This window comes from Protopterus annectens, chromosome 5.part0 (assembly GCF_019279795.1).
Source record: "Protopterus annectens isolate FY-2018-M chromosome 5.part0, PAN1.0, whole genome shotgun sequence".
Classification (NCBI taxonomy): domain Eukaryota; kingdom Metazoa; phylum Chordata; order Ceratodontiformes; family Protopteridae; genus Protopterus; species Protopterus annectens.
Window position 1 is genome coordinate 1,845,301,975 of NC_056735.1, and position 19,594 is coordinate 1,845,321,568.

The 19,594-nt window shown below is 38.3% G+C and overlaps 1 protein-coding gene across 2 annotated transcripts in view; it reads left to right on the forward strand.

Moving 5' to 3' along the window:
- NEK3 (NIMA related kinase 3) overlaps positions 1–19,594 on the forward strand; it is a 1,322,970-nt gene that overhangs the window by 448,531 nt on the left and 854,845 nt on the right. For both annotated transcript variants that reach the window (XM_044071667.1, XM_044071666.1), the window contains exon 5: positions 13,444–13,527. In XM_044071667.1, the coding sequence (XP_043927602.1) occupies positions 13,444–13,527 (84 nt within the window). The remainder of the gene's footprint in view (positions 1–13,443; positions 13,528–19,594) is intronic.

Genomic DNA, 19,594 nt, shown 5'->3' on the forward strand with positions numbered 1-19,594 from the left:
CTGTTTAAAGAAAACTATTTACAATATTGGTCTAAAACTGTTGTAGTTATCAAGTTGAGGACATTCGTAAGTTTGGAGTTATATTTATAATAGCATATTGGAACAAACAAGATTTTCTAGATATGGGAGGTTGCAATGTAGAAAAAGAGTATTTACGAGAGGAGTTATTCATTTTGTAGAGAAGGTTAGTATAGAGCTTAGGTGTTGAAGGGTTAGAAGGGGGGTGAGCTAGGTTGGGAGAATGCAGGTACATATCCAGATAGAGGAGAGGTAGGAATGAAGCTGAGTTTTAAAGTTTTCCCCATTCTTCATTGCCCTTAAGGTAGGAGGAAGAGAATTCCATGTTTTGGCTAAGGAAAAAGGAGAAGTTGTCCAGGTGGACAGTTAAGTTTATGGACAGTAATTAAGTTTTGGTGAGCTGACCTAAGTGTTCTATTAGGGATGTAAGGGAGTAGGATGTTTGTAAGGCAGGGCATTTGGTAGAGTTGAAGAGTAGTTTATGGGCTGTGATGAGTTGGAGGTAGTCCAGATAGTTTGGGAGCTCTAGCCAATTTAGAGATCGAAGGGCATTACAGTGATAGGAGGAGTTTTTGGAGTTAGTGGAAATTTGGAAATTTTGTTATAGCAGTTTTCTAATTTAGAAGTGATGGATGCAGATAGGTTGGTTAATAGGGGTGCACCATACATTAGGGAGGGAAGGAGGTAAGTAGAGGCAAGAGTATGTCTTGTATGGTGTGAGAGGAAGAGATTGTTCCTGTGTAGCATGCCAAGTTTATGATGGATTTTCTTTGTTTTGAAGAATATGATAGTCGAATTTTAGGTGCTCCTCTATAGTTAAACCTAGCAGTTTGGCATGGGGGATGATTTCAATAGGAGAGTTGTTTTGGCTTAGAACTTGGAAAGTGGTTTTGTCGAAAGGGAAGGATTTTGATGGTGGGAAGATTAATATTTTGAATTTGTTTGCATTTAGGGAGAGGTGGTTTTGGAGCATCCAGGCCTCAGTGGTTGAGAAGGTGGACTGAGCCTTTGTTAGAAGTTCGGAGAGATTAGTGGCAGAACAGATTAAGGTTGAATCGTCTGCATATTGGATTACTTTGGCATTGGGTATAGCAGAGTGAAATGTATTGATAAAGATATTGAACAGCATTGGACCAAGAATAGATCCCTGGGGTACACAGGTGGGGATGTGGAGAAAAGGAGAGAGATACTTTTTCTCCATTTTACTGCCTGAGATCTGTCAGACAAGTACCTTGAGAACCAGGAGATGGTACTTTGAGAGAGATTTAGTTTTGAAAGGAAGTTCAGTAGATGGGTGTGGCAAATAATATAATGCCTTAGAGAGATCCAGCAGCACTGTGGAGACTATTTCACCAGAATCCCAGGCATGGTAGACTGTATCTGGGAATGAGAGGAGAGCTGCTGTTGTGTTGTGTCCAGGTCGGAATCCATGTTGTGTTGGTGTAAGAAGTCGGTTTTGGGTTAGAAAAAGCATAAGATGGAGATGAACACATTTGTTTAGGAGTTTGGAGATAGGGGGAGTATCATTATGGGGCAGAAATTATGGATATTGGTGTTTTTACCACCTTTGTGAAGAGGTAGAGTATATGCTGTACACTAGAATTTGGGGACATAAGATTCCTGTAAGGATCTATTGATTAGGATGCTAATAGGGAATGCAACCTCATCAGCAGCAAGTTTCAGAGAAATCGAGGGCATATTGTCTAGGACATTGGAGTCCGGTTTTAGTTTGGAGAGAAGTCTTTTTATGTAGTTGGTAGATATGGGTTTAATATCATAAAACAAAAAACAAACTGCAGAGAACAAACAAAAAGGCAACGTGGTATACCAGACCAACCAAATTTATTGTTAGCGCTTTTGGGCATAACAATGTACGCCCTTCTTCAGAATAAAAAACATGAAAGAAAAAACTTTCTTGATTTAAATAATCAACCAACAGTGACATCATCAGTTCATAATTATATGGGTTTAAGGTTGAAAATGTGTGGGGGAGTGGGATCAGTGGGTAGGGTGGCAGAGGAGGCAGAGTTACCCATAGAGAAAGGACTGTTGTTGGGGAAGGTTTTGGTTAGTTCAGATATGGAGTCAGTAAAGAAAGAGTTGAAGAATGAGGCTAATTCTTGATCAGATTTGATAGGCAGGGCAGGGATTATTTTTGGAGCCTGCGAAGTGCATTTACAGAGTTCCAGATTTGTTTAGGGTTTTTTATATGGGTGAACTGAAGTTTGATGTAGTAAGATTTTTTGTCTCTCATGATTTGTTTTTTATGAGGTTACGGAGCTGGGTGTAATGAAGTAGGGCTTGGGGGAGTTTATTTTTCTTGTACAGTTTCCAGGTTTTGTCCCTTTAGTGCATTAGTTGTTTTTGTGTCTTTAGTTAGCTATGGGGCAGTATTGATTTTTATTCTTTTTGTTTTTATTGGTGCTAGGTTGTTTAGAGTATTTAAAAAAGTAGAATTAAATTAGTCAATGGCATTGTCGAGGTGAAGTGTTTTTAGGATGTTCCTGTTCATTTGTTTGAGGGAGTTTGAGAATGTGTTGGGGTTGAAATTACTGAGGTTACGTGTGTGTATGTGTTGGTGTTGGTGCAGGGAGGAGGTGGTCAAGCGGATGGCAAAGGCAGGGAGGTGGTCACTGATGGAGTCAGGAATGGTGCCAGAATTAGTAATTTTGTTAGGGTGGGAGACTAGGATCCCATCAAGGGTAGTGCCTAGGGAATTGTATTTATTGGGTCTGGTTATAGAGTGAATTATTTGGGTGTATTTGAAGAGATTGATGGATTGGGTAGGTGTAGAGTTATTGATGTTGTCCCAGTTTATATTTGCATCACCTAGTTATATATGTTTCATTATTTATTTTGGTAGAGGCCCATAAGAAAATTTCTTCAAGGACAGGGATATTATTTCCTGGTGGGATGTATAAGGCGATGGTACAGAGACTTTTATGATTACTCATTTTTAGTAAGCAAGCTACTAGTTCAGCATTAGCAAATTCTGGAATAGGGTGTGGGTAAGGGAGAATTGAGAGTAAGGTAAAGTAGATTAAGGTGACACTGCCACCTTTTTTGTTTGTTCGATCACACCTAGGAGTTTCAAAACTGGGGGTAGTATTTCAGAGTCTGAGATATGGGATTTGAGCCATGTCTCAGATATGCCTACAATGTCTGGTTAGTTATGGCTTAACTAGGCTTGCAATATGGATGCTTTGGGCAGTGAGAGTATAGAGTTGAAGAGTTTTATGGGTGAGGGGGTGGTTAGAGAGAAGGGGTTATCTAAAGATGTGTTAGGTCCGGGATTGGGGTGGATGTCACCAGCTAGGTGGTGAATGTTGAGGAGAGGTGGTATGATAGGTTTAGGTTTCATTTTATGGTACAGGGGAAAGAGTGTTATGAGTTTAGTCGTATGAAATTTTATTATGGTTGGCATAATTCATAGGTTATAGAGGTGAAAGAAGTTTGTTTGAATCAAAGAGGGGGAGATTGAGTAGAAGCATTTCTTTGTGGTATGGTGATGTGTAGTGGGGTATAGGTGAAAGGAGAGAAGGAAGTGAGGAGATAAGTTGTGGAATAGGAGGTAGCATGGTATAGGGGTATTAAGAGTATCAAAAAGGTTAAGGGGTACTGAGGGTGTGGAAGAGTAGGGAGGGCATAGAGCTAAGCAGGAGATAAAGTAGTGGTTAAGAGTTAGTGAACTGAGGAGGTTTGGGTTTAGCTAAGTCAGGGTTGGGGGGTGATTAGTAGGATTATGGGAGTGTTTGATGTTTAATTTGTATGAGGGTGTGATAAGGAGGGGTTAGGCAAGAAATGTTGATGGATTGGCTAGAAAATGCTGAAGGGCAGGGAAATGGTTAAAATAAATGTAGGAGTAGTGGGGGTGTGTGGGAAATGGGGGCAGGGTAGGGGAGCGGAGTGAGCCCAAGCAAAGGGCGAATGGAGTGGGTTGACCCAGGTCGCAAAGGACAGACCTCTCAAAACCTATGTGTAGAAAAAACAACCACATGGGTAAGCAAGCATTGAACTGTTTTAGCTGCTCGGATAGTTGTAGACAGGATGAAGGAGATAACAGCTATTTAATACTGTTGGGAGTAATTAGCTCAGGCCAAAAACTAAGTGTGTGCTGGAGGAGCACTGATAGAAGGAATGAGGACTGTACAGCCCTGGACACCTGTGCTTGCCACTATAATGAGGGAGAGCAATGGCAGGGATATAAAAATTATTTTACTACTATTGACACATACAGGTACTATTATGGAATGACCACTGCAGAGAAGCAAGAGGAAGCCCATCACTTGAAGTTTAGCATTTCCGTGTTTCAGTGGGAACTGAGCTGCAGGGAAAAGCCTGTTTAGGTAGGCTTGAGGTACTATTATGGAAGGACCACTGCAGAGAAGCAAGAGAGGAAGCCCAGCAGTTGAAGTTTAGCATTTCCGTGTTTCAGTGGGAGCTGAGCTGCAGGGAAAAGGCTGTTTAGGTAGGCTTGCTTACCTGAGCAGCAGAGTTCCTGAGACAGGACAATCACAGGGAGAACTGGCAGGACACAGTCAGAGCAAGCAGCAGGCAGGGAAAAACAAAACGTCTCCCAAATTCCTCTTCCCTATGCAACACTGAATAAATCAAACAACACAGCAGGGGACACCCTCTTCTCTAATTACGTGTCAAAAATGTGGAACACTCTTCCTAGTGATATAACTATCTCCCCTTCTTTCATAAAGTTTAAACATTCACTATAAGCCCATCTCAGTAACAATTTGCTATGCTGCTGTACCAATCCAGGTTAGACATCTCTCATTCAAACACCCCTTCTCTTACCTGACTTCTTTTGCACGTCAGGTAGTAGTAAGCAGGTCTAGGCTCTACAATAGTATTGTATACTTAAGATATAGTAAAAATATAGTAGTTTCTAGTGCAGTCTTACTAATTGTATATATAAGATATAGTAAAAATTGTATACTTCTTTCTAGCTGAGTCTTAATAATTCCCCAGGAGGCTCTAGCCTAGACACTGAACCTTATTGCAATGTTTTTATTGCATAGTAAACATAACTAAAGATGTGCAATCTTCTAACTTGTAGGACTTTAATAATGATGTTAGAATTCCTCTATCAAACTAATTGTATTATTTGTCTGAATCATTGACCTTATATGTTATTTGATCTATGTCTAAATGAATTTTTGACTATTTTCTAGACACGTTTACTCAGTTATTATATTTATTAGCAGTCTTATTTGTTTGTAATTTTATGGAACTTTTCAACCCGGGCCTCTACTGAAAAAGGACCTGTGTCTAGTGGACTTTCCCGGTTAACAAATGTAAAATAAAATAAATGACTGCAAGCTTGGAGCAGTCATTGAATTCCCAAGTGATTTAGCATCCTGCAGGAAGGCTTACCCCAAATAAATAAATAACTGGTGTCAAAATCATGGACTGAAACTATATATTCAAAAAATATATTATTGTATACTTTGGGAAGTTATCTACCGTAGGGAACTACCACATTGACAGTAGGTCCTAATAGTTGACCTAGTTGTTTGAGATTTAAGAACTTAATGGACAGTGACCTAACTTTTGACTAGCATGTGTCTTCTGTTGTAAGACCAGCAGTAGATGTCATAGTAAAAATGATTAATATGGGAAAGGTTACTGGATGGTCACCAGCCCTAAATAAAATGCCTAGACCCTGAAGGAAAGATAATGAACTGTATTATACAGAGTTATTTCATATCCTTAGTATGGCTTTAGCCAGCTGTATAAAACAATAAACAAATATAGGGCGGCCACGGTGGTGCAGTGGTTAGCATTGTCGCCTCACAGCAAGAGGTTTTCCGGTTCGATTCTCAGCTGGGGTGCCTTCTGTGCGGAGTCTGCATGTCCTCCATGTTTTTGCGTGGGATTCCCCCGGGTGCTCCGGTTTCCTCCCACATCTCAAAGATATGCTGTAGGTGGATTGGACACTCCAAATTGGCCCTAGGTGAGAGTGTATCCGTGTGTGTGCCTTCAGTGGAAGGTTGGGTGCCAGGCTGGCAACTCGACACCGTAAAACTCCACTGCCAATCATGAGCGGACAGGTGATCCGCTGTGGCGACCCCTAACTGGGAAAAGCCAAAAGAAGAAGAATAAAAAATAAACAAATCATTGAACTAAGTTTGATAGAAAAAAACAATGGCCAACCACCAAGGAAAATGTGCATTTAACATGTGGTCTACACAAGAAACATGACTTGTGGAATAAAACAGCTCAGTGGTGCAGTGGTTGCATTGTCACCTCACAGCAAGAGGTTCTCTGGTTAGATTCTCAGCTGGGGTGCCTTTTGTGTGGAGTCTGCATGTCCTTCCTGCATCCATGTGGGTTTCCTTCCACATTACAAAGACATGCATTTTGAGCATTTCTCCCTGGGGCTCTGCTGAAAATTGGCTTTGTTCAGTCAGATGTCCGTGATGAACAGATGTTTAAATAAATAAAAGCAACTTAAAAAAAATAACAAGAAGGCAGTTCTGGAACATTATAACTGCCTTACTTTGGTGAGATTAAGCCAGGCCCTCAGTTTGCTGTAGCAAAGACATGCCTCACCTTTTAGGTAGGCTGGACAAAGGATGCAAACTGGGTACAACATACCTGCCTATGTGCCTAGATTATAGCGTATAGTGGTCAGCTCTGTCCATGTCCATTAGTGTCCACCTCAGTAAATGAACAGATTGGCTCAAAAGACCCATGTCAGACCAGCTGATATTTGGCAGGCTGGCAAAAAATACCAAAATAAAACTATATAAAAAACCCTGTTAATTTCAGTAGTAAGCCTGGGGCTTATTTTGTTAAAATAATCTCAGATGTGAAAAATGAAAAAAAATACGTGTATTGGGAAAATCTGATGCTAGTTTTTTTTCCGCCAAAATTTCTTTAATTACAGCCTGCCAAATTTCATCGATAATTTGCTTCTGGGTAACCAGTAAGGTAATTTCTTACTTTTGTTCTACTTGGTATTACATCTGGAGGCTGTATTTATTCTGCCCAACACAACATGTTTCAACTGTAATAATTCAATCAAGCAAATAGCTTAGTGTCTGAAGGCTGTATTAATTTTTATAATCTAAGACACTTCTTTAAAGAATTTTTAGTCAGCAGCATCATATAGTAATGTGGTATTGTTTGGCTCATACTGTTGCATGATGCCTTATAGTGAGAAGTAATAGCCAAATATAGCAAAGAGGAATATTTCAGTTTATTTTGCATGACTACGGACATCATTTAGTGCACTCTTATTATGTAGATGTTGCAGTGGTCTGGAAAACCTCAGCATCTAGAGCTGTATTAGTTGTGCTGCTTATATGCAGTTTTGAAAATGTGTGATAATGGGGAAAGTAAGGTCCAACATTATTCTTTTATTCTATAACAAGGGTTGTTGCATGACAGCTGAAATAACCAACTGTAGATAGTAGAAATGTTCCTGTTATTTTTCGTGATTACAACTGTCACTGAGAGGTAGAAAAATGTAGCATGTAGAGTCTGTTTGAATTCTACCATGCTAAAGTGCTTATAAAAAGTAGATGACCATGAGGATGCAGAGTGTACAGCAACATTGCCTTGATTGTTTAACAAGTGGTGTTCTGTGCTCTGTAGTACTGGATGGTGAAAATTAGTAGCCAATAAAAAAGGAATTATTTTGCTTAAAAATGGAGCAGATGTTTAGATGCCAAGTTATTTGTAGTTGAAATAATACGGTTACCATCTGAAATGTCAGGATCTGCTAAAGTGAGTCCTGAAACACAGAGACTGAATGGCCGAAAAGAAAGATTTGTATATACTAAGTTCAAAATGCCATTTCTTGGAATATTCCCTTTTCTTCAAGGTACGGTGATCTTGGAGTTGGTATGTGTAAGTTGGGAGTGCGTGCAAAAAGAAGTTTCAAAGAGCGATTTTTGAGATTTGCTATTCTCTTTTTGGGCTTCTTTTTATGCCTTTTCAGTACTCAGCATTTCAAGTGTTAATATTTCTGTATGGAGCCAGTAGTACAACCTCAGATCAGGTGGTATGTACATGGTTAAATTAATGCACTGTGGAGAACCTGCATTGTTCTTTGTGAAATAAAATGAGTATAGCCTCCACCTGTTGTTCAGTGTTTGAGGATGGGAAACTTACTTCACTATAGTCAAACTGAAGACATTTTTGCTTCACATGTTATGTTTACAGATAAGCAGTGGGCTTGATCTTTTAAAGTGATTGCAGAAAAAACAACATAAATAATTTAGTTCTTAATAATAATAAAAAAAAAAAATGCTGACCTGTGCAGTGCTAACACTTTATTTGGGAAAACAAAAAAAGTTTATTCTGTCTGTTATTCAGAACTTTGTCAGAGTTAACACAAAGTGTCATTTCCCTCATCCTTGTATAGGGGAGCAGCAACAAATTCATATACGTATCAATCAGTTATATATAAAAACATTCCAGGAGTCTATCAGAATTAAAAAAAAAAAATAAACAAAAAAAAAACAACATCTAGGACCACTACATTACAGACTGAACTGTAAAACACACTAGATGACTAAACAAACACTTCAGAATACTAAACTCACACATTTTGCACCTTCATATGCCTAGGGCAGCAACAGCTGCATTTAAGAGCATTTGCCAGTACAGTTCTCTGCACTAAAAGTGTCTCCCAGCAACCACCCCTTATGTGAGGGGTGACCTTTTTCAGCACAAAAAAGAAAACTTCCTACATATTGCATTTGCCACTTGCCTAGAAGGGGTACAGTTTTGTTCAATCTAAATGATCCAGTTTGATGGATATGTTACTGGAACTGAAATTGTTAAAAAACTGAATTTGGAATGCATTTTGTCCACAAATGAGAACAATGGTTTCCCAGTTATTCTTCCCTGGTCCCTAATTGGTGTAGGGGAGTCAGGATGCTTCCAGCCATAAACTTATTTGAATGACTGTCTGAAGCAGAAATTTGATTTTATAAACTTATCTGCCCATCCAGCTTGCCCCTACTTTTCAGCATCCTACCTTTGATTATATTACCTCATTCAGTTCACAAGGTTGCATTATGTAACAATGAGCCCTCACAAGAGCAAACGCTTTTTGTGGTGTTGAATGAATGCTCAGAAAAGTGAATACAGTATGCACATATGTTTAACCTGCTGATTGCTTTCAGTGCGAGATTGTGTTGCAGTGAGGAAGGGAATTCATCTTACCTCCAATGTTGTGCAATCTTGGAGTTGGTATATGTATAATTAGCAGGGGGGGTGGGGGTGCAGGGAGAATTATCCCCTGCAAATTATATGATTTTAATTTTTGTATTCTTTAATAATTTTAGATTCTATCTAAAATGATCTCTGTTTTTGTGTTTATTTTTAATTTTCAGTAATCGATGATGTAATCATTCACCAGCACTACCCACCTGCTGTCTTTCTAGCCCTGATATCCACCTTCTCCATGCTGTTAACTGCTGTTCCAATTTTTCTGTCTTGCTCCCCCCACCAAATATCCTGAATAAATTCCTGAAATGCCCTTTACTTCCTTTGTATCTCTAGTTTCTTTCTAACACTTCACTATCTCCTTTTAAGCCCATTCTGCAAGTAGAGCAACCATTGCAACCTTTGTTATTCCATTTGGTCTTTTCAGTTGTGACCCCCCAAATAATCAGAACCACCACTTGTCAGTAATCTTTGTTCTAGGTCAAAGAATGACCCAGCCATCCTTATTCTAAACTCTGTATTTTATGTGTCTCTCCAGAGCTCATCTTCATTGCATATCCTGCTTTTGTCTTTTTTGCACCCCTGATATTTTCTCAAACCTTTCCCACTTCTCTGTCCCAGATCGCTGTGTAGTATATTAAAGGTATGTCATCCCTTAATGGATCAACAAGTGTTATCTGTTAACTTATTTTGTTTGCCCATAGCTTATTTTTCTTCAGTTTGATCATTAAATCTTTCAGTCGCTGTATTTAACAGATATCTGTTCATGTATATGGCATTCTTCTTTACTAACGCCTGAAAACTCCATAATCTGTCATTACACTCTGTCTACATATGTGTCCCCTTTCTATGCCAGCTCTCTAGTGCATCTTCAAACAGTATTGTAAGAACACCTGTTACCCACTCCTCTAATACTTCCTCCCCTTTAACTTTCTATACCTAATTCCCTCATTGTTCTCAGTAACTCCTTATCGGTAATCTTGTCAATCGTACCCAAAAGGTCACCTTCATTACTAAACCTTTTTTAAAAAAAGTAACATGGGTACATATACAGTAAAAGAAAATAAACCGTGATAACATGTTTTTATTTCCATGCAGTATACATTTAACAATTTTCATTCACTCCAGTATTTCATAAATTGCTCAGTTCCTGCCTTCCCATAAATTTGTCATCTGGACACTGTTCTGCATTTGTTCTTCTCACAAATTTTGTTTAGTTGTATATAATCTGCTTCTTTCTTAAGATCCTACTTTCAGTTTGTTGTTACTTTTAGAATATTCAGTACTTTAATTACAGTTGGTTTAGAGTTTGATTTCCATTTTCTAATTGTTTTTTATATATATTTTTTGTGCAGCCAATAACATTAAATATATCGAGGCTTTACTGTGTTGAGCAAATCAGATCCTATATCCCAACTCTAAAAATAATTTCTTTAGTTACAGCCATTTGCTTCTCCAACATTTCTGACAAAGTATTCTGTAGAGATTTTTTTTAAAATCTGCTGACTTGTTACATATGCAAAAAGCCATGTTCCCATTTACCTCTGTGTTTCCCATCACACCCTCCAGCATTTGCTGTCTACCTGAGGAAAAATCTCTGAAATCTGCTTGAGGTATAAAAACTATTTATTTGTTTATCTTTTATTGGCCAGGTTAGTGCCACAAGGCTAGTGGCCTCTCTCATGGGAGACCTAAGGTGGTATTTATACTTCTGGGGGAAATTTGGCCAGGGCATAAAGGAACTTCCTGTACCTGTTCTTACGAGTGGGACCCATTTTGCATGAGTACTTCCTGTTTCTCTTCGAGATGCAAAGGTGGCCCAGAGAAACGGAGGCAGATGGAGAGAGAAGAAAATAATGGAGTGGTGTAAAACATGGAAGAGACGTCCAATATTGAAGTCAGAGAATGTGTGCAGTATTCTGAGATGTTTCAAAGAAATTTGCTTGATGGAGATTAAGTCGGTAAATGATGGCTATATAATTACAACCATCCAGTCAGCAGGGTTGTCGGACGATTTACTTAAAGAAATGGTGATGCAGAGTGAGCCAGAAAATGAAGATGTTTCCTGGGGGGGACAATATGGGGAAAATACAAAAGGAGGATACAGGCACAATCCTGAAGAATAGTGGTGAGATTGGAAATATGCAAAGAAAGTAAAAGAAGGCAAAAGGAGAGTAGCAGAAAAGAAAAGGCAGAAGAATAAAAACTGAAGTACATGGTAAGGATTCACAGTAAAGAAGGCAAAGAAATGGGCAATTATGAATTGTAGTACAATTTTGTAGCTCCATTAGATGTAAAAGCACATGACTTAAGAGCATAAGACTTTAGCCTTATTAACAGAAACATTTTGTGACATTATATTTGAGACTTTTTTTCAATGAAAAATTTTCTTGGAGAGTATGAAAAAAAGAAAAACTGCAACCCATGGAATCTTTGTGATAAAGCATTTAACAAGGAAACAAAAAAGAAATTTGATGTACAGTTTCGAACAGAGGTGGAAAGAGACTTTGAAAGGAAATTTAAAAACTTTAAAGACGTAGTGGACATTACAAAACTTTGTTATAAAAGGGGTTTATGGACTGGTGGGTGGGATTGTAATATTGTGTTAAAATAGAAAGAGAGAAAAAATTATGCATATACCAAGCATGATAAATGTGGAGGGGAATAGGAGTGTCATAAAATACTGGGGGCAACCCAAAACATTTTTTGTGGAAAAGGACATATAGTAAGTAACTGTGATAAAAAAAAATGTTATACTTGTGCAGAAATGGGACATGATGCAAAAACTGTGAATTGAAATGTTATGAATGTAACAAAACTGGACATTTATTGATGAATTGTAAAAATAAAAATGAGTAAGGAAAAAGAAAGAGAAAAAAGTTTAGAAATAGAAGAAAAATTAGATAAGAAAAAATACTAAAGAGGACATAGAAGGCTCTGTAATAAGACCTAGATTGGGAGATGGTGAAAAAAAAGAATTCTATTGGTAAAAGAGAAAAAGAAAATGTAAAGGGACAAGTGCAGATACAAAAGAAAAAGAAGGGAGGGCAGACCCTAATTGTCTCCAAGTCGGAGAACTGCTGTATGCTCCAGCTCCCATAGGCTGTATCATTCTCAGAAATGAGGCAAAGGGGATTTTTTTCCTCTGTAGCCTAAACCTGCCCCTTGATGGCTGATGTGCCTGCCTGTGCCATCAATGTGACCATACTACACTCCATTCATTCAAGTGCAGTTCAGCTTAACGGAGGCTACCATGACTGCCTTGGAGCTACCAAGTGTTTGTCCCAATCTGATGTTGCATTCCAGGTATGTACAAGTGCTACAAAATACTTGCTCTGCAGTGATTAGACTCCTTTTCTCCAGGATGGATGAGCTGACATTTTTAGCTCATCCCTCTCTCCCTACCTCAGCTCCCAGGACTCAGACTTGGGCCATCTATGTCACAGTCATGGCTTCACCATGTATGCCATGGAGCAATATTGTGCATAACATTTTTTGTATGGGATAAGATTTTTTTTATTATGAGGATTGCTTTGTGTTTCAAGTAAAATGCCTACTGAAAGTAGATGATTTGCCGAAAATTATGGTGAGTATATTGCATATTGTTTGTCTGATATTTTTCACATTTACAAATGTGCTACACAAGCCTTAGAATTAATACATTACTGTAACGGAGTAACCTGCTTACTCAGGTATCTGCATTATCAAGTTCCTTGAAAATATACTGTTCTGGGATTCCAAGCTAAGTCACATTGCCAGTGGAAGAACTATTTAACATCATAATAACAAAAAAAAATAACAAAAAATATATATTAAAATATTTTTGTAGTAAATGCATACAAAGTAACAGTGGCAGTCAGGTAGCTTATTTTCTAAGCATAACACAACCTTCAGTTAAGGATGCTATTGGTCAGTTCTGGACCTAGAAGTGTCAGTGAGTCCCTGTGCCTGTGACACTGGCATTTAGAAGGCTCCTGGGTGGTCCGGTGATCCAGTATTGCTAAGTACACCTCACCTTGTTGGCAATATTACCTGCTGGAATGTCTTTGCCACTGGCTAAATGCAGTATTCTCTCAGTGTATACTTCAAGAATATGCAGCTAGTAGATATAATGGTGTAAGTGTGTCATACATTAATTTACCTTATCATGCATTAGAAAGCTTGCAGAAGCATGTTTCTTTATGTAGTCCTATGGAAAATTAATTGGAAATCTCCTGGCTTTATTTTTCCTAGATATTCAATTGGTTTGTACAGATATGTCTAGGTGTGAAACATATACATGACAAGCGAGTGCTTCACAGGGATATCAAATCAAAGGTATGTACAGTTTAGTCCAGGCTTGTGGCATAATATTTTTACTTTTTTGTAATAAAATTTATCTTTGTTACTTCTTGATGTGTCCTTTATACTGCTCTCATTCCATTTGCATCACTAGCTTTCTTTGGGAGGTAATCATTTTTGGCAGAATTCCTGTTTCTCTGTATTTCATCGTTGGTTTAGAGACACAGATTTTGGTCAGTGGTGTGCTGTAAGTTTAGCACAGTCATTGAGCTTACTTTGAATTACCTAGAGTATCTTCAGCGTTTCTGTTATCCCAAACAGGATGGGATAAATTAGACAGTAAAGTAACAATTGATTGGTAAATAATCTGGTCTAGCTATTATAGTGTATGTCTGTTTTGTTGTAAGGTGAAGCTGAAACCTTTTAGAGATGATAATAACCACTTGTATATTGATTTGGTTCTGAGTTTGATGCAAGCCGTCTAAATGCCTTGTGTGTGACCTGCTAGTGCCACATAATACTTTCACTGAGATCTCTAGGCATACATATAGCATACATGTGCAGCAGACATCTAGAAGTGTTCCACCAAACTCTTTGTGACTTATATTCTTGTGTTGCAACCTGGCATTACCACAAGGGTTGTTACCTAGTCAGGTTCACTGCCCAGCCAACCAGATGATGTTTTTCATTGTGCCTCACAGTTATTAAATACCCACACCACCATTTTTTTGCTTGCTAAGGCTATACTTAAAAGTTTGTCACAGTTTGGACTGGGTAGACAGCTACTACATCATCTTTGCTGGAGGTGTAAGATTTTAGCACAAAAAGTGTAGCTTTGTTTTATAAATGGAATAATTTTAATTTTGGTAAGTTGTATTATTGCTGTATCATGCAGTCTTTACCCTTTTAACTTTTTCAGGCAACCTTTTAGTTGTGACGTAATCTGTCATGCTGTTCAGTATCTATACCCTTAGCAGGGCCATTGTGTCAGTGTCTAAGGACACTGTGTGTGTGTGTGTGTGTGTGTGTGTGTGTGTGTGTGTGTGTGTGTGTGTGTGTGTGTGTGTGTATAGTAGATGAGTGATACTGTCAGTCTGAAAGTGTTCCAGTTTCACATTGTAAATTCAGGTAAAGTTATTTAATTTTAGTTACTTCCTTGTAGAACCCTTCGTCACATTGTCTTTATCAGCTAACTTTAGCTTCACTGCTGTTTGCATGTACTACACATTATAGTGAAATAAGAACATGTATTCCTTTACCTCCAGATGGCATTTGATGTTATAAATTTCTGTTGATTTGCCCTCATTCTAGAAACTGGTGACCCTAGATCTTTTTTTTCCAACATCTTTATTAAATCATCACATTTTAATAAGTAGCATGGGTATACATGCATTAACAGAAAATAAAACAAACTGTATTAACAGTTTTCATTATGTTCATGCGTTATATGTATTTTTTTTTCTTTTTCATAATTTTAATTCACTCACACCTGCTGTAGTGCATAGTGATAAAGCTGCATCTGTCAGCCAGATGAGTTGTGCTCAGTTAGTGAGAATGGGAGCTCAAGGGAGTGTTGCAGAAGAATGGGCGTGAGCAGCATATAGCTCCTCCATCCTGGGGGGGCAGGTGGCTTTTCTCTTACGCAGACTCCATTGGTTGTTCCGGGTGGTGCATCCCACAAAGTGTGAGTCAAAGGGATATACTGCTGTGGCTTGGCCAAGTAGGTCAGGGAACAGTAGAGCACGGAAGCTTGCATGCTCTTCTCCCATAGACTGAAAGTACTAGCATCCCTCTGAAGCTGTTGAGTGAGATTATGAGCTCCGGGGGCTAGGGAGGAGACTTTGATGTATGCCTTGATGATGACCCAATGGTTGGCTTTTGTTTCACTAGGGAATGAATGGATTATTGAAGGCTTTTTCCCCCCATGAAGAATGAATGAGATCATAGAGGTTGTGGGGCTGGTCAGCAGGCAGAAGGATTACAAAAAAAAAAAATAAATACATTTTTGTTTCTTTCCAATATTACAAACGTTTCTCAATTCCTGCCTTCCTATAAACCTCACTCCTCCTCCTGAACATTATTCTGCATAGATTATTCCCATAAATTCCATTTATTTCTATGAAATCTGCTCCCTCCTTCTTCTGAACATCCACACTCTGGTTATTTTGAGTCATTCACAGTATTCAGTGCTTCAGTTTCCGTTGGTTTAAATTTTGCTTTCTGTTTACTAGTAATTGTTTTTTTGCTAGCTAATAACATTAAACTTGGTGAGATCTTACTGTGTATAGGTAATTCAAACCTTGTGTCACAGCTCAAAAATGTCATGTCATTGCATTCCAAAAAAAATGTTCCTAGTTACCTCTCTCTTTCCCATCATACCTCCTGTACTTCTGAGGAAAAATCATTTGATATCTGCTTGGAGTATAAAATTACCCTTGCAAACACTTCCATGCAGAACTCCTATACCTTTTTGACTTGGTTGCAAACTTGGAGCATTACAAATTTCTTTCCATTGTTCCTTTGTAATTTGCTTTTCCATTTTCTTTTCACAGCCTTTTCTAATCTCCTCTGATTGAGCCTTAAAAACTATCATGTAATATCTTAGATGCCCTGCCAGTTTATCCCTTTTTTAACAGCAGCTTTGGTTTTAGATGCAACTAAATACTCTGCCAGAGGTGGCCTTTCACATTGTATTCCCCATCATTTTCTGTTTACCTATACACTTTTATTAATTCATTTTAGGGAAAGCAGTTTGTAACCTGCAGTGTAGACTTCAGCTTAACCTCATCTCACTCTATTACCTTTCTCTCCCAAGTTATTTGCTTCTAAGATATTGGCTCATTAGCTGCCTTCCTTCAGTAAAGCCCAGTCTCCTCTTACCTATTTTCTATACCCCTACTAGCAGATATACCTGTTGGTAAAATCTCCTTTCTGCATTCCTGCACTGGCTTAGTTCTTAGAATATGTTATGCTGCTTTGTAAGTAGAATATTTGTATGGTTGTTATTTTCCATAAGATCGTGTCTCAAATCCTAGTCTGTCAGTCTCCTGAACTCCTCCCATTTCATCATCCTTATCCCCTTTGATTTATAACTTTCTGCTCAAGTTGCGTACATGGCCCTTAACTGTGTAGCTCTAAAGTTCCCTTCAAATCAGTTAATTCTAAACCATCTCATTCTATAGGGAGACGACTTATCCTACTTGACTCTTGCTCTCTTACCCTCTTAAATAAATTCCTTCAGCTCTTTATTATCATCCACATCTGCTCCTCTGGTTGATAAAAATAAGTCTGACCTGTACATAAGACCAATGGGACTAAAACATTTTTCACTGCTTGTATTTTACAATCTGCATCCATTATCAAGAGCTTCCACTTTCTCATTTTTGTATTATGTTTAGTTTTTTCCCCACATGTCTTTAGGTGCTAGAACAGAATCAAATCCTTTTTAATGTACATAGGTGCAAACACATCAATAGAAACAAAAATAAACCATATTAACATTTTTCCATTTACATAAATTATGCATTACATATGTTTTCTTTCTAACAACCGTCATTCAGTCCATCATTGCATAAATTGCTTAAATTCATGCCTTCCCTTAAACCTCACATTTTTCTCCTGAACATTATTCTGCATGTGTTGTCCCATACATCATGTATTTCCATGTAATTTTCTCCTTCCATTTCCTAAAGCTCCCTGTTCTAGTTCTTTTATCTCTTTAACAATATTAAATACTTAAGTTGCAGTTGGTCTAAATGTTGTCCATTTTCTATAGCAGTAAACTTAATAGGGCCTTAGAATGTCTAGGCAGTTCAGGGTATAATATTAGAGAAGTACCTCGCAAGATGTGCAGTAGCAAATCCCGCCTAAACCATGCCTCCAGGCCAACAGTTTCTGGCAGCCTGTTGAATCTGCTGAATGTTCATTCCTGTGCCGAAATGAATATTGAGGAATGGGTTCCGTTGGTGCAACGAGAGCACAGGAGTGGCTTTTTGTTTTTATTTATATGTATTTTTTAGTTTGACACACATTTCACATTTCATTCATTCAGGCAGTCAGGCAGAGGCAATCTATTCAGCACAGTATTTACATGTGTTGTAGGACCATTGCAAAATCCAACCTATCCAACACCACAAAACAGTTTCTCGGTACAGTACAGACTGTTGCATTTTACCAGCTGACACATCTGTAAAGAAGCAGGGGTGTGGGGGCTTGCCCCCCTGAAAAAACAGAGAAAAAGCAATAATTACTTCCTGGTTAACTGTGGATTTGATATCCTTAGTACCACGCAACAGGCTTATTCACTAATGGCTGATTTATGGGGTTGGAGTTGGTTTCGTGCGTGAATATTAAGCAGTTTTCAGTAATAAATACATGGCGTGATATGCCAGTTAGTGTGCCTATCAGTCATCGGGCATTTCTACTCCCATTTTCCCTGTCAGTCACTACCAGCACACACATTTGCGCAAAACTAAACGCGAGGTACTTCTCTAATATTATGCCCAGTTCAGGTCTTGTGTTCCAGCTCAAAAGAATCATTTCCTTAACTGCACCAATGCACCCCTCCCAGTATTTCTGACAGAGTACTCTGTAGTGTTGTTTTGAAATCTACCATTTCCTCATACCTCCCAAAAAACTTATTCCCAGTTACCTCTTTCTTTCCTATCACACCTTCACCATTTTCTGTCTACTGAGGAAAAATCTTTTGAAGTCTACTAAGGGTATAAAAATACCTATGTAAACACTTCCAAGTAAAAATTATAAACCTTGTGGACATTGTTGCACACTTGGGAGACGTATATATGCCCTCACATCATTCCCTGGTAAATTGCGTTTTCATTCTGTCTCTTCCCAGTCTTTAACATCCTCTGATTCATTCTTACAGTTATCATGCAGTATTTTATATGCTTACTAATTACCCCCTTTTTAATAGGAAGTTATGTTCTAGATTTCACTAAAAACTCTATCAGACCAGGCATTTTACTTAGGACTCCCCTATCTCTTTCTGTTTACCTTTACTCTGATATCAATCCCTGGTAGGGGAAGCACTCTTTCTTGGCCTCATTCCACACTATTACATTTACCTAGTTGTTTGATTTCAGTACCTTGTTTCTTTTGCCAGTTTTTTTCCTGTAAATTCCAGCCCCCTCTTGCCTGTTTTATGTAAACCAACCTACGTGCAGTCTTTCCTATTGGCAAAACCTTCTTTCTCCATTCCGGTGTTGGCTTAGTTTTTAGAATACCTTTTGCAACTGCAGGAATATAATATTCTGTATGGTGGTTGTTCTCTGAATCCAAAATCCCACTGTCCTTATTTCTTGCCCTCCCACTTCCCCATCATCGTCATCCCTTTCCACTTTGAATCATAACTTTTTCCTTGTGTTATGTATATGAGCCTCAGTTGCATAGCTCCAAAATATTCAGTCAAATCAGGTAATCCTAAACCACCTTGCTGTTTTGGGAGGATCAACGTTATCCTACTTAACACTTAAAGTCTTTCCCTCCCAGATAAATTCCTTCAATTATTTATTAGCAACTGTACACAACTTCTCCTCTGGTTGGTAAAAATATGCCTGACCTGTGTATAAAACTAAAGGGACTAAAACATTTTCACTACTTGTATCTTACTGTCCATATCCATAAACATGAGCATCAAGTTTCTCCATTTTTGTATAATCTTTTTAGTTTCTTCCCACATATCCTTGGGTGCCATAACAGAAGTCTTTTAAATTCATACTCTTAAGTACTTCATCTTATTGTTTTTCCCTTATGTATGAGTATTACTGAATCAATTTGTGTGTGGGTACATAATTAAGGGTCTACATTAGAAGAACAAAACGACTAAAGAGCGAACACCCTTTAGTCGACACGTAAAACCTGAAATCTGAAAACAGCAAAGTTATGGAACAGAGATTTTTTCCTAGGGAGAAAAATCGCTGTTCCAAAAAAAAAAAATTATAAAGCCAAAATAAAGCGGGGGGCTTTGCCCCCCACACCCCCCTACTTAAATATACCAACTTTACGATCACACCACAGTGGAGAAAACAGCAATGTCCCAAGAATGTCCCAACAATTTTTTCCCTGGGGAAAAAAATCGCTGTTC